Raw genomic sequence first — 18227 nt, forward strand, 5'->3', positions numbered from 1 at the left:
ACATACAGCTCAGCTACATGTACATTACACATATACCGCTCTACTGTTTACACATAGAGTAAAAACTAAGAAAAAAAAAAAATAACAAGAGACAGCTAACAGCTCCAGCTACATGTACATTACACATATACAGGTCTACTGTGTACACATACAGCTCAGCTACATGTACATTACTCATATACAGCTCTACTGTGTACACATACAGCTCAGCTACATGCACATTACACACAGCTCTGCTGCAGACATATATAACACACACATACACAGCTCTGCACCACGCACATCACACACACACAGCTCTGCTGCATACACATAACTTCAGCTCATCCAGCAGCGATCACAACCAGCACAGCAGAGTCCTGCATACACTGAGCAGATGAGCCTAGAGCAGCAGCCCCTGATCATGTGACTCCTCCTCCTCCTCCATGTGACTGATCACATGACGGTGACATCACCGCAGGTCCTGTAAGGACACGGCTCATCTCCTGCTACAGGTATGTGTATGTATATATTTATATATGTTGTGTGTATGTATATATATATATATGTTGTGTGTATGTGTATATTTATATATGTTGTGTGTATGTATATATTTATATATGTTGTGTGTATGTATATATTTATATATGTTGTGTGTATGTATATATTTATATATGTTGTGTGTATGTGTATATTTATATATGTTGTGTGTATGTGTATATTTATATATGTTGTGTGTATGTATATATTTATATATGTTGTGTGTATGTATATATTTATATATGTTGTGTGTATGTATATATTTATATATGTTGTGTGTATGTGTATATATTTATATATGTTGTGTGTATGTATATATTTATATATGTTGTGTGTATGTATATATTTATATATGTATGTGTGTATGTGTATATATATATCATCACCATCCCTGAGGGCAAAAATGTCCCCGATGATAATAAGGATAAAGATTTTCCCACATATAACACGGATATGGTAAAACTAATGATTGGTTCCCTTCATCTATCCTGTATACATAGTGTTTATTCCCTTTATGGTGCAGGGACGTGCACAGGTTGACTAGAAAGGGGACTTGAGCCGCAGCCCTTTTGATTTTATGCCTAAAAGTGTCATGGACGTTATATTAACATTGATATAAATAATTCTGGGAAGTGCCCTATTTAACCCTGATCAGCCCTCCCCCCCCCCCCAAAAAATGTCTGTGCCCGTCCTGACTCTATCTATCCTGGATATTTACCCATTTAAGTAAATTTACCCTACAGCGCCAAGGGCACAACTCAAACCAAACCCATATACAGGGCATGGTTCAGTCTGTCCGCTACGCTGGTTGCCATGACAACAAATATATACATTTATATCTATAAAATTGAAAAAAGCAGCACATCCAAGTCCACAGAAAGCCAATCAGTAGGTCCAATGCTTCAATATCCAAAGAAAAGATCGCAGCACACACAGTAATCCGGCAAATACAGGTGAAGGTTTTATTCCATCCTTTCTCAGACCACGTGAGATCGTTGAAACATTGCACCTTGTATTAATTGTTCTGAGGATGGAATAAACCTTCACCTGTATTTGCTGGATTGCTGTGTGCTGTATTCCTTTCTTTGGATATATTTATATATATATATATATGTATATATTAGGGATCGACCGATATCGTTTTTTTTTAGGGCCGATACCGATAATCTGTGGATGGGGGAGGCAATGGGGCCGGGGCGGTGCGGTGGGGGGGTGTGACGCGGTGCGGCGGGTCGGTGGGGGGGTGGTCGCGGTGGGGGCGGGGCATTATCGGCAATATTCGGCAAGGTAATTGCCGATACCGATAATGCCAAGATCGTGATTATCGGCCCAAAACCGTTAGTCGGTCGATCCCTAATATATATATATATATATATCTATAGTAAATTTGAGTAGCCGTATTAGGTCCAGTGATGGCAGATGCAAATCATTATGATTTGCATATACACATATATATATATAAAGTTATAAGGTCTCCCCCGCTGCTCTGTAAGGAGTTCCCTGGGCGGGAAGCGAGTACGCACCTTGTCCCATCGCTCGCGGGCCTAGTGACGCCTGTGGGTGTGACGACGGCCCACGATTGTTTGCTTAGGCAGCAGAAAACTTACGCAGCCATCAATCACACCAAGGGGCGTCACTATGGTCGGAGCGATGGGACTAAGAAAGTATAGCTCCCCGCCCAGAGAAATACTTACAGGATAGTGGAGGAGACTTATAACTTCATGTCCTCACGATCCCTGGGGGCAAAAATGTCCCCCGGGGATAATAAGGATAAAGATTTTACCGTATATAACACGGTGCCAAAGCACTCCCCTCATAGTAAACCATTCCTCTCATATAACCATTCCCCTCATATAACCATCCTCCTCAGATAGACCATTCCCCTCATATAACGCATTCCTCTCATATAACCATTCCTCTCATATAACCATTCCTCTCATATAACCATTCCCCTCATATAACCATTCCTCCTCATATAACCATTCCTCCTCATATAACCATCCTCCTCATATAACCAGTCCCCTCATATAACCGATTCCTCTCATAGAAACCATTCCTCTCATATAACCATTCCCCTCATATAACCATCCCCCTCATATAACCATTCCCCTCATATAACCATTCCCCTCATATAACCATTCCTCCTCATATAACCATTCCCCTCATATAACCATTCCCCTCATATAATCCATTCCTCTCATATAGACCATTCCCCTCATATAACCATTCCTCTCATATAACCATTCCCCTCATATAACCCATTCCTCTCATATAACCATTCCTCCTCATATAACCATTCCTCTCATATAACCATTCTCCTCATATAACCATTCCCCTCATATAACCATTCCTCTCATATAACCATTCCTCTCATATAACCATTCCCCTCATATAACCATTCCTCCTCATATAACCATTCCCCTCATATAACCATTCCTCCTCATATAACCATTCCTCCTCATATAACCATTCTCCTCAGATAACCATTCCTCTCATATAACCATTCCTCTCATATAACCATTCCCCCTCATATAACCATTCCCCCTCGTATAACCATTCCCCCTCGTATAACCATTCCCCCTCGTATAACCATTCCCCCTCGTATAACCATTCCCCCTCGTATAACCATTCCCCCTCGTATAACCATTCCTCCTCGTATAACCATTCCTCCTCGTATAACCATTCCTCTCATATAACCATTCCTCTCATATAACCATTCCCCTCATATAACCATTCCTCCTCATATAACCATTCCTCTCATATAACCATTCCTCTCATATAACCATTCCTCTCATATAACCATTCCCCCTCATATAACCATTCCCTCATATAACCATTCCCCTCATATAACCATTCCCCTCATATAACCATTCCCCTCATATAACCATTCCCCTCATATAACCATTCCTCCTCATATAACCATTCCCCCCTCATATAACCATTCCCCCTCATATAACCATTCCCCTCATATAACCATTCCCTCATATAACCATTCCCCTCATATAACCATTCCCCCTCATATAACCATTCCCCCTCATATAACCATTCCTCCTCATATAACCATTCCTCTCATATAACCATTCCTCTCATATAACCGATTCCCCTCATATGAACCATTCCCCTCATATAACCATTCCCCTCATATAACCATTCCCCTCATATAACCATTCCTCCTCATATAACCATTCCTCTCATATAACCATTCCTCTCATATAACCATTCCTCTCATATAAACCATTCCCCCTCATATAACCATTCCCCTCATATAACCATTCCCCTCATATAACCATTCCCTCATATAACCATTCCCTCATATAACCATTCCCCTCATATAACCATTCCCTCATATAACCATTCCTTCTCATATAACCATTCCCCCTCATATAACCATTCCCCCTCATATAACCATTCCCCTCATATAACCATTCCCCTCATATAACCATTCCCTCATATAACCATTTCCCCCTCATATAACCATTCCCCCTCATATAACCATTCCTCCTCATTAACCATTCTCCTCATGATAACCATTCCTCTCATATAACCATTCCTCTCATATAACCATTCCCGGCCATATAACTTCCTCTCATAGAACCTTTCATATAACCATTCCTCTCATATAACCATTCCTCCTCATATAACCATTCCTCTCATATAACCGATGTCCCTCATGGAACCAGTTCCCCTCATATAACCATTCCCCTCATATAACCATTGCCTCCTCATATAACCATTCCTCTCATATAACCATTCCCCATGAACGATTCTAATGAACCAGTCCTCTCATAGAACCAGTTCCCTCATGATAACCATTCCCCTCATATAACCATTCCTCTCATATAACCATTCCTCTCATATAACCATTCCCCTCATATAACCATTTCCCCTCATATAACCATTTCCTCTCATATAAGCCATTTCCCCTCATGATAACCATTCCTCAAATAACCATTCCTCTCATATAACCATTCCTCCTCATATAACCATTCCTCCTCATATAACCATTCCCCTCATATAACCATTCCCTCAATACCATTCTCTCATATAACCATTCCTCTCATATAACCATTCCTCTCATATAACCATTCCTCTCATATAACCATTCCCCTCATATAACCATTCCTGCTCATATAACCATTTCCTCCTCATATAACCATTCCCTCATATAACCATTCCCCTCATATAAACCATTCCCCCTCATATAACCATTCCTCCTCATATAACCATTCTCCTCATATAACCATTCCTCTCATATAACCATTCCCCTCATATAACCATTCCTCTCATATAACCGATTCCCCTCATATAACCATTCCCTCATATAACCATTCCTCCTCATATAACCATTCCTCCTCATATAACCATTTCCCCTCATATAACCATTCCCCTCATATAACCATTCCTCCTCATATAACCATTCCTCCTCATATAACCATTACCCTCATATAACCATTCCTCCTCATATAACCATTCTCCTCATATAACCATTCCCTCATATAACCATTACCCTCATATAACCATTCCTCCTCATATAACCATTCTCCTCATATAACCATTCCTCTCATATAACCATTCCCCTCATATACAAGTCTCATTAACAGCCCTCATATAACCATTCCCTCATATAACCATTCCTCTATAACCATTCCCCTCATATAACCATTCCCTCATATAACCATTCCCCTCATATAACCATTCCTCCTCATATAACCATTCCCCCTCATATAACCATTCCCTCATATACCATTCCCCTCATATAAACCATTCCCCCTCATATAACCATTCCCCTCATATAACCAGTGTCCTGGCTCAGTATAACCATTCAAGAACCATCTCCTCATATAACCATTCCCCTCATAGAACCATTCCTCTCATATAACCATTCTCCTCATATAACCATTCCCCTCATATAACCATTCCCCTCATATAACCATTCCCCTCATATAACCATTCCCCTCATATAACCATTCCCCTCATATAACCATTCCCCCTCATATAACCATTCCTCCTCATATAACCATTCCTCTCATATAACCATTCCTCCTCATATAACCATTCCTCCTCATATAACCATTCCCCTCATATAACCATTCCTCCTCATATAACCATTCCCCTCATATAACCATTCCTCTCATATAACCATTCCTCCTCATATAACCATTCCCCTCATATAACCATTCCCCTCATATAACCATTCCTCTCATATAACCATTCCCCTCATATAACCATTCCTCCTCATATAACCATTCCCTCATAGAACCATTCTCTCTCATATAACCATTCCCCTCATATAACCATCCCCCATATAACCATTCCCCTCATATAACCATTTCCCCTCATATAACCATTCCCCTCATATAACCATTCCTCCTCATATAACCATTCCCCTCATATAACCATTCCTCCTCATATAACCATTCCCCTCATATAACCATTCCCTCTCATATAACCATTCCCCTCATATAACCATTCCCCTCATATACCATTCCCCTCATATACCATTCCCCTCATATAACCATTCCTCCTCATATAACCATTCCTCTCATATAACCATTCCTCTCATATAACCATTCCCTCATATAACCATTCCCTCATATAACCATTCCTCCTCATATAACCATTCCTCTCATATAACCATTCCTCTCATATAACCATTCCCTCATATAACCATTACCCCTCATAACCATTCCTCCATATAACCATTCCTCCTCATATATACCATTCCCTCATATAACCATTCTCCTCATATAACCATTCCTCTCATATAACCATTCCTCCTCATATAACCATTCCTCCCATATAACCATTCTCCTCATATAACCATTTCCCCTCATATAACCATTCCTCCTCATATAACCATTCCTCTCATATAACCATTCCTCTCATATAACCATTCCCCTCATATAACCATTCCTCCTCATATAACCATTCCTCTCATATAACCATTCCCCTCATATAACCATTCCTCTCTCATATAACCATTCCCCTCATATAACCATTCCTCCTCATATAACCATTCCTCTCATATAAACCATTCCCCTCATATAACCATTCCTCCTCATATAACCATTCCTCCTCATATAACCATTCCTCTCATATAACCATTCCTCCTCATATAACCATTCCTCCTCATATAACCATTCCTCTCATATAACCATTCCCCTCATATAACCATTCCTCTCATATAACCATTCCCCTCATATAACCATTCCCCTCATATAACCATTCCTCCTCATATAACCATTCCCTCATTAACCATTCCCTCATATAACCATTCCTCTCATATAACCATTCCCCTCATATAACCATTCCTCTCATATAACCATTCCTCTCATATAACCATTCCCCTCATATAACCATTTCCTCTCATATAACCATTCCCCTCATATAACCATTCCTCCTCATATAACCATTCCTCCTCATATAACCATTCCCCCTCATATAACCATTCCCCTCATATAACCATTCCTCCTCATATAACCATTCCCCTCATATAACCATTCCTCTCATATAACCATTCCCCTCATATATCCATTCCCCTCATATAACCATTCCTCTCATATAACCATTCCCCTCATATAACCATTCCTCTCATATAACCATTCCTCCTCATATAACCATTCCTCCTCATATAACCATTCCTCCATATAACCATTCCTCTCATATAACCATTCCCCTCATATAACCATTCCTCTCATATAACCATTCCCTCAATATAACCATTCCTCTCATATAACCATTCCCCTCATATAACCATTCCCTCATATAACCATTCCTCCTCATATACCATTTCTCATACCATTCCTCCTCATATAACCATTCCCCTCATATAACCATTCCCCTCATATAACCATGTCCTCTCATATAACCATTCCTCTCATATAACCATTCCCTCATATAACCATTTCCCCTCATATAACCATTCCTCTCATATAACCATTCCCCTCATATAACCATTCCCTCATATAACCATTCCTCCTCATATAACCATTCTCTCATATAACCATTCCCCTCATATAACCATTCCCCTCATATAACCATTCCCTCTCATATAACCATTCCCCTCATATAACCATTCCTCCTCATATAACCATTCCTCCTCATATAACATTCCTCTCATATAACCATTCCCCTCATATAACCATTCCCCTCATATAACCATTCCTCTCATATAACCATTCCCCTCATATAACCATTCCCCTCATATAACCATTCCCCTCATATAACCATTCCCCTCATATAACCATTCCCCTCATATAACCATTCCTCCTCATATAACCATTCCTCTCATATAACCATTCCTCTCATATAACCATTCCCCTCATATAACCATTCCTCCTCATATAACCATTCCTCCCTCATATAACCATTCCTCCTCATATAACCATTCCCCTCATATAACCATTCCCCTCATATAACCATTCCCCTCCTATAACTTCTATAACCATTCCCCTCATATAACCATTCCCCTCATATAACCATTCCTCCTCATATAACCATTCCCTCATATAACCATTCCTCTCATATAACCATTCCCCTCATATAACCATTCCCTCATATAACCATTCCCCTCATAACTTCATATACCATTCCGCTCCATATAACCATTCCCCTCATATAACAATTCCCCTCATATAACCATTCCCCTCATATAACCATTCCTCCTCATATAACCATTCCCCTCATATAAACCATTCCCCTCATATAACCATTCCCCTCATATAACCATTCCTCTCATATAACCATTCCCCTCATATAACCATTCCCTCATATAACCATTCCTCTCATATAACCATTCCCCTCATATAACCATTCCCCCTCATATAACCATTCCTCTCATATAACCATTCCTCCTCATATAACCATTCCTCCTCATATAACCATTCCCCTCATATAACCATTCCTCCTCATATAACCATTCCTCCTCATATAACCATTCCCCTCATATAACCATTCCTCCTCATATAACCATTCCCCTCATATAACCATTTCCCCTCATATAACCATTCCCCTCATATAACCATTCCTCTCATATAAACCATTCCTCCTCATATAACCATTCCCCTCATATAACCATTCCTCCTCATATAACCATTCCCCTCATTAACCATTCCCCTCATATAACCATTCCCCTCATATAACCATTCCCCTCATATAACCATTCCTCCTCATATAACCATTCCTCTCATATAACCATTCCTCCTCATATAACCATTCCTCCTCATATAACCATTCCCCTCATATAACCATTCCTCCTCATATAACCATTCCCCTCATATAACCATTCCCCTCATATAACCATTCCCCTCATATAACCATTCCTCTCATATAACCATTCCCCTCATATAACCATTCCTCTCATATACCATTCCCCTCATATAACCATTCCCTCTCATATAACCATTCCCCTCATATAACCATTCCCCTCATATAACCATTCCCCTCATATAACCATTCCTCCTCATATAACCATTCCTCTCATATAACCATTCCCCTCATATAACCATTCCTCCTCATATAACCATTCCCCCTCATATAACCATTCCTCTCATATAACCATTCCCCTCATATAACCATTCCCCTCATATAACCATCCTCTCATATACCATTCCTCTCATATAACCATTCCCCTCATATAAACCATTCCCCTCATATAACCATTCCTCTCATATAACCATTCCCCTCATATAACCATTCCCTCATATAACCATTCCTCCTCATATAACCATTCCCCTCATATAACCATTCCTCCTCATATAACCATTCCTCCTCATATAACCATTCCTCCTCATATAACCATTCCCCTCATATAACCATTCCTCCTCATATAACCATTTCTCCTCATATAACCATTCCCCTCATATAACCATTCCCCTCATATAACCATTCCCTCATATAACCATTCCTCCTCATATAATCATTCCTCTCATATAACCATTCCCCTCATATAACCATTCCCCTCATATAACCATTCCCCTCATATAACCATTCCCCTCATATAACCATTCCCCTCATATAACCATTCCTCCTCATATAACCATTCCTCCTCATATAACCATTCCTCTCATATAACCATTCCTCCTCATATAACCATTCCTCCTCATAGAACCATTCCCTCCTCATATAACCATTCCTCCTCATATAACCATTCCCCTCATATAACCATTCCTCCTCATATAACCATTTCTCCTCATATAACCATTCCTCCTCATATAACCATTCCTCCTCATATAACCATTCCTCTCATATAACCATTCCCCTCATATAACCATTCCCCCTCATATAACCATTCCTCTCATATAACCATTCCTCCTCATATAACCATTCCTCCTCATATAACCATTCCCCCTCATATAACCATTCCTCCTCATATAACCATTCCTCCTCATATAACCATTCCTCCTCATATAACCATTCCTCCTCATATAACCATTCCCCTCATATAACCATTCCTCCTCATATAACCATTCCTCTCATATAACCATTCCTCCTCATATAACCATTCTCTCATATAACCATTCCTCTCATATAACCATTCCCCTCATATAACCATTCCTCTCATATAACCATTCCCCTCATATAACCATTCCCTCATATAACCATTCCCCTCATATAACCATTCCCCCTCATATAACCATTCCTCTACCTCCTCATATAACCATTCTCCTCATATACCATTCCCCTCATATAACCATTCCCCTCATATAAACCATTCCTCCTCATATAACCATTCCTCCTCATATAACCATTCCTCCTCATATAACCATTCCTCTCATATAACCATTCCCCTCATATAACCATTCCTCTCATATACCATTCCTCTCATATAACCATTCCTCCTCATATAACCATTCCTCTCATATAACCATTCCTCTCATATAACCATTCCCCTCATATAACCATTCCCCTCATATAACCATTCCTCTCATATAACCATTCCCCTCATATAACCATTCCTCCTCATATAACCATTCCTCTCATATAACCATTCCCCCTCATATAACCATTCCTCCTCATATAACCATTCCTCCTCATATAACCATTCCCCTCATATAACCATTCCCCTCATATAACCATTCCCCTCATATAACCATTCCTCCTCATATAACCATTCCTCCTCATATAACCCATTCCTCTCATATAACCATTCCTCTCATATAACCATTCCCCTCATATAACCATTCCTCCTCATATAACCATTCCTCTCATATAACCATTCCCCTCATATAACCATTCCTCCTCATATAACCATTCCTCTCATATAACCATTCCCCTCATATAACCATTCCCCTCATATAACCATTCCTCTCATATAACCATTCCTCCTCATATAACCATTCCTCCTCATATAACCATTCCCCTCATATAACCATTCCTCCTCATATAACCATTCCTCCTCATATAACCATTCCTCCTCATATAACCATTCCCTCCTCATATAACCATTCCCCTCATATAACCATTCCTCCTCATATAACCATTCCTCTCATATAACCATTCCTCCTCATATAACCATTCCTCTCATATAACCATTCCTCTCATATAACCATTCCCCTCATATAACCATTCCTCCTCATATAACCATTCCTCTCATATAACCATTCCCCTCATATAACCATTCCCTCATATAACCATTCCCTCATATAACCATTCCTCCTCATATAACCATTCTCCTCATATAACCATTCCCCTCATATAACCATTCCTCCTCATATAACCATTCTCCTCATATAACCATTCCCCTCATATAACCTTCCCTCATATAACCATTTCCTCTCATATAACCATTCCCCTCATATAACCATTCCTCCTCATATAACCATTCCTCTCATATAACCATTCCCCTCATATAACCATTCCCCTCATATAACCATTCCCCTCATATAACCATTCCCCTCATATAACCATTCTCCTACTCATATAACCATTCCGCTCTATGATAACCATGTCCCCTCATGATAACCATTCTCATGAAAGCTGTCCTCATATGGAACCGATGTGCCCTTCATTGAAAGATGTGTTAATGAAAAGATGTGTTAATAGGAAGAGATGTGTTAATGGAAAGATGTGTTAAAGATGACCGATTCCTCTCATGATAACCGATTCCCCTCATATAACCATTCCTCTCATGATAAGCCATTCCCGCTCAATGATAGACCATGTCCTCCTCATGATAACCATTTCCCTCATATAACCATTCCTCTCTTATGAACCAGTCTCTCATGATAACCATTCCCTCATATAACCATTCCCTCATGATAACATTTTCATATAACCATTCCTCTGAAAAGATGTCTAATGATAAGCCATTCCCTTATAACATTCTACATTAACCATTCTGTAACTTCACTCATATAACCATTCCCTCATATAACCATTCCCTCATATAACCATTCCCTCATATAACCATTCCCCTCATAGTAACCATTCCTCCTCATGATAACCATTCCTCTCATATAACCATTCCTCCTCATATAACCATTCCTCCTCATATAAACCATTCCCCTCATATAACCATTCCTCCTCATATAACCATTCCCCTCATATAACCATTCCCCTCATATAACCATTCCCCTCATATAACCATTCCTCCTCATATAACCATTCCCCTCATATAACCATTCCTCTCATATAACCATTCCCCTCATATAACCATTCCTCTCATATAACCATTCCCCTCATATAACCATTCCTCCTCATATAACCATTCCCCTCATATAACCATTTCCTCCTCATATAACCATTCCTCTCATATAACCATTCCCCTCATATAACCATTCCCTCCTCATATAACCATTCCTCTCATATAACCATTCCCCTCATATAACCATTCCTCTCATATAACCATTCCTCCTCATATAATCATTTCCTCTCATATAACCATTCCCCTCATATAACCATTCCCCTCATATAACCATTCCCCTCATATAACCATTCCCCTCATATAACCATTCCTCCTCATATAACCATTCCTCCTCATATAACCATTCCTCCTCATATAACCATTCCTCCTCATATAACCATTCCTCCTCAATATAACCATTCCCCTCATATAACCATTCCTCCTCATATAACCATTTCTCCTCATATAACCATTCCCCTCATATAACCATTCCTCCTCATATAACCATTCCTCTCATATAACCATTCCTCCTCATATAATCATTCCTCTCATATAACCATTCCCCTCATATAAACCATTCCCCTCATATAACCATTCCCCTCATATAACCATTCCCTCATATAACCATCCCATACCATTCTCCTCATATAACCATTCCTCCTCATATAACCATTCCTCCTCATATAACCATTCCCTCAATAACCATTCCTCCTCATATAACCATTCCTCCTCATATAACCATTCCTCCTCATATAACCATTCCCCTCATATAACCATTCCTCCTCATATAACCATTCTCCTCATATAACCATTCCTCCTCATATAACCATTCCTCCTCATATAACCATTCCCCTCATATAACCATTCCCCTCATATAACCATTCCTCCTCATATAACCATTCCCCCTCATATAACCATTCCTCTCATATAACCATTCTCCTCATATAACCATTTCCTCCTCATATTAACCATTCCCCCTCATATAACCATTCCTCCTCATATAACCATTCCTCCTCATATAACCATTCCTCCTCATATAACCATTTCCTCCTCATATAACCATTCCTCCTCATATAACCATTCCCCTCATATAACCATTCCTCCTCATATAACCATTCCTCCTCATATAACATTCCCCTCATATAACCATTCCTCCTCATATAACCATTTCCTCCTCATATAACCATTCCCCTCATATAACCATTCCTCCTCATATAACCATTCCTCCTCATATAACCATTCCCCTCATATAACCATTCCCCTCATATAACCATTCCTCTCATATAACCATTCCTCCTCATATAACCATTCCTCCTCATATAACCATTCCCCTCATATAACCATTCCTCCTCATATAACCATTCCTCCTCATATAACCATTCCTCCTCATATAACCATTCCTCCTCATATAACCATTCCACCTCATATAACCATTCCTCCTCTATAACCATCCCTCATATAACCATTCCTCCTCATATAACCATTCCTCTCATATAACCATTCCTCCTCATATAACCATTCCCCTCATATAACCATTCCCCTCATATAAACCATTCCTCCTCATATAACCATTCCTCTCATATAACCATTCCTCTCTTATAACCATTCCTCTCATATAACCATTCCTCCTCATATAACCATTCCTCTCATATAACCATTCTCTCATATAACCATTCCCCTCATATAACCAGTTCCCCCTCATATAACCATTCCCCTCATATAACCATTCCCCTCATATAACCATTCCTCTCATATAACCATTCCTCTCATATAACCATCCTCTCATATAACCATTCCTCTCATATAACCATTCCTCTCATATAACCATTCCCTCATATAACCATTCCTCTCATATAACCATTCCTCCTCATATAACCATTCCTCCTCATATAACCATTCCTCCTCATATAACCATTCCTCCCTCATATAACCATTCCCTCATATAACCATTCCTCCTCATATAAACCATTCCTCTCATATAACCATTCCTCTCATATAACCATTCCCCTCATATAACCATTCCCCCTCATATAACCATTCCTCTCATATAACCATTCCTCCTCATATAACCATTCCCCTCATATAACCATTCCCCTCATATAACCATTCTCCTCATATAACCATTCCTCCTCATATAACCATTCCCCTCATATAACCATTCCTCCTCATATAACCATTTCTCCTCATATAACCATTCCTCCTCATATAACCATTCCTCCTCATATAACCATTCCTCCTCATATAACCATTCCCCGTCATATAACCATTCCTCCTCATATAACCATTCCTCCTCATATAACCATTCCCCTCATATAACCATTCCTCTCATATAACCATTTCTCCTCATATAACCATTCCTCCTCATATAACCATTCCTCCTCATATAACCATTCCCCCTCATATAACCATTCCTCTCATATAACCATTCCTCTCATATAACCATTCCTCCTCATATAACCATTCCTCCTCATATAACCATTCCCCTCATATAACCATTCCCCTCATATAACCATTCCTCCTCATATAACCATTCCCCTCATATAACCATTCCTCCTCATATAACCATTCCCCTCATATAACCATTCCTCTCATATAACCATTCCTCCTCATATAACCATTCCTCCTCATATAACCATTCCTCTCATATAACCATTCCCTCATATAACCATTCCTCTCATATAACCATCCCCCTCATATAACCATTCCTCCTCATATAACCATTCCTCCTCATATAACCATTCCTCCTCATATAACCATTCCTCTCATATAACCATTCCCCTCATATAACCATTCCTCCTCATATAACCATTCCTCCTCATATAACCATTCCTCTCATATAACCATTCTCCTCATATAACCATTCCCCTCATATAACCATTCCTCCTCATATAACCATTCCTCTCATATAACCATTCCCCTCATATAACCATTCCTCCTCATATAACCATTCTCCTCATATAACCATTCCCCTCATATAACCATTCCTCCTCATATAACCATTCCTCCTCATATAACCATTCCTCTCATATAACCCATTCCTCCTCATATAACCATTTCTCCTCATATAACCATTCCCCTCATATAACCATTCCTCCTCATATAACCATTCCTCTCATATAACCATTCCTCTCATATAACCATTCCTCCTCATATAACCATTCCTCCTCATATAACCATTCCTCCTCATATAACCATTCCCCTCATATAACCATTCCTCCTCATATAACCATTCCTCCTCATATAACCATTCCCCTCATATAACCATTCCTCCTCATATAACCATTCCCCTCATATAACCATTCCCCTCATATAACCATTCCCCCTCATATAACCATTCCTCCTCATATAACCATTCCTCCTCATATAACCATTCCTCTCATATAACCATTCCCCTCATATAACCATTCCTCCTCATATAACCATTCCTCTCATATAACCATTCCCCTCATATAACCATTCCTCTCATATAACCATTCCTCCTCATATAACCATTCCTCCTCATATAACCATTCCTCTCATATAACCATTCCCCTCATATAACCATTCCTCTCATATAACCATTCCCCTCATATAACCATTCCTCTCATATAACCATTCCTCCTCATATAACCATTCCTCTCATATAACCATTCCCCTCATATAACCATTCCCCTCATATAACCATTCCTCCTCATATAACCATTCCTCCTCATATAACCATTCCTCCTCATATAACCATTCCCCTCATATAACCATTCCCCTCATATAACCATTCCCCCTCATATAACCATTCCCCCTCATATAACCATTCCTCCTCATATAACCATTCCTCTCATATAACCATTCCCCTCATATAACCATTCCTCCTCATATAACCATTCCTCCTCATATAACCATCCCCCTCATATAACCATTCCTCTCATATAACCATTCCCCTCATATAACCATTCCTCCTCATATAACCATTCCCCTCATATAACCATTCCCCTCATATAACCATTCCTCTCATATAACCATTCCCCTCATATAACCATTCCTCCTCATATAACCATTCCCCCTCATATAACCATTCCTCCTCATATAACCATTCCCCTCATATAACCATTCCTCCTCATATAACCATTCCTCTCATATAACCATTCCCCTCATATAACCATTCCTCCTCATATAACCATTCCCCCTCATATAACCATTCCCCTCATATAACCATTCCTCCTCATATAACCATTCCTCCTCATATAACCATTCCTCCTCATATAACCATTCCCCTCATATAACCATTCCTCCTCATATAACCATTCCTCCTCATATAACCATTCCCCTCATATAACCATTCCCCTCATATAACCATTCCCCTCATATAACCATTCCTCCTCATATAACCATTCCTCTCATATAACCATTCCTCCTCATATAACCATTCCCCCTCATATAACCATTCCTCTCATATAACCATTCCTCCTCATATAACCATTCCTCCTCATATAACCATTCCCCTCATATAACCATTCCTCTCATATAACCATTCCCCTCATATAACCATTCCCCTCATATAACCATTCCTCCTCATATAACCATTCCCCTCATATAACCATTCACCTCATATAACCATTCCTCCTCATATAACCATTCCCCTCATATAACCATTCCTCCTCATATAACCATTCCCCTCATATAACCATTCCTCCTCATATAACCATTCCCCTCATATAACCATTCCTCCTCATATAACCATTCCTCCTCATATAACCATTCCTCCTCATATAACCATTCCCCTCATATAACCATTCCCCTCATATAACCATTCCTCTCATATAACCATTCCTCTCATATAACCATTCCTCCTCATATAACCATTCCTCTCATATAACCATTCCTCCTCATATAACCATTCCTCCTCATATAACCATTCCCCTCATATAACCATTCCCCTCATATAACCATTTCTCCTCATATAACCATTCCCCTCATATAACCATTCCCCTCATATAACCATTCCTCCTCATATAACCATTTCTCCTCATATAACCATTCCCCTCATATAACCATTCCCCTCATATAACCATTCCTCCTCATATAACCATTCCCCTCATATAACCATTCCTCCTCATATAACCATTCCCCTTATATAACCATTCCCCTCATATAACCATTCCCCCTCATATAACCATTCCCCTCATATAACCATTCCCCTCATATAACCATTCCTCCTCATATAACCATTCCCCTCATATAACCATTCCTCCTCATATAACCATTCCTCCTCATATAACCATTCCCCTCATATAACCATTCCCCTCATATAACCATTCCCCTCATATAACCATTCCTCCTCATATAACCATTCCCCTCATATAACCATTCCTCCTCATATAACCATTCCCCTTATATAACCATTCCCCTCATATAACCATTCCCCTCATATAACCATTCCCCTCATATAACCATTCACCCTCATATAACCATTCCCCCTCATATAACCATTCCCCTCATATAACCATTCCCCTCATAGACTTATGGTCAGATGAGGAGGCTTCATAGATGATATCTCGGCCTCTCATCACTTCTTATGGGTTTTTCTCATTGATCACAAGATCCAGAACTTTCTGTGTAATTGTCTCTTTCTTTCTCCATCTGTTGTTGTTTCTATTAGCAGCCGCCATTTCTCATCGTCTCCTCTTCTTCCCTTCAGGTTTCTCCAACCCAGGATCCTCTGCTGATATCTTCTATAAAAGAGAATTCTTCTGGATGACCCATCAACCATGGAGAGAAACAGGAACAAGATGGCCGACAGGATCATAAACCTCACCCTACAGATACTCTTCCAGCTTACTGGAGAGGTGAGGGATTCTGGGAGTGATGTCACATGACCTCATTCTTATCTATGTAATAACAGATGGATATGACTGGAGAGGTGAGGGATTCTGGGAGTGATGTCACATGACCTCATACTTATCTATGTAATAACAGATGGATATGACTGGAGAGGTGAGGGATTCTGGGAGTGATGTCACATGACCTCATTCTTATCTATGTAATAACAGATGGATATGACTGGAGAGGTGAGGGATTCTGGGAGTGATGTCACATGACCTCATTCTTATCT

The 18227-nt window shown here is 39.5% G+C and overlaps 1 protein-coding gene across 2 annotated transcripts in view; it reads left to right on the forward strand.

The window, feature by feature from the left end:
- Positions 1–455: 455 nt before the first annotated feature.
- Positions 456–18227, forward strand: part of LOC130319376 (zinc finger protein 260-like) — a 37392-nt gene continuing 19620 nt past the window's right edge. The window contains exons 1-2 of one of the 2 annotated variants that reach the window (XM_056552925.1): positions 456–494; positions 17814–17961. In XM_056552925.1, the coding sequence (XP_056408900.1) occupies positions 17884–17961 (78 nt within the window). In that variant the 5' untranslated portion in view covers positions 456–494; positions 17814–17883. Of the gene's footprint in view, positions 495–17653; positions 17962–18227 lie in introns of those variants that run through there. The other variant, XM_056552926.1, reaches the window with a different exon arrangement.

The sequence above is a fragment of the Hyla sarda genome, unplaced genomic scaffold (genome assembly GCF_029499605.1).
Source record: "Hyla sarda isolate aHylSar1 unplaced genomic scaffold, aHylSar1.hap1 scaffold_2118, whole genome shotgun sequence".
Taxonomy (NCBI): Eukaryota; Metazoa; Chordata; class Amphibia; order Anura; family Hylidae; genus Hyla; species Hyla sarda.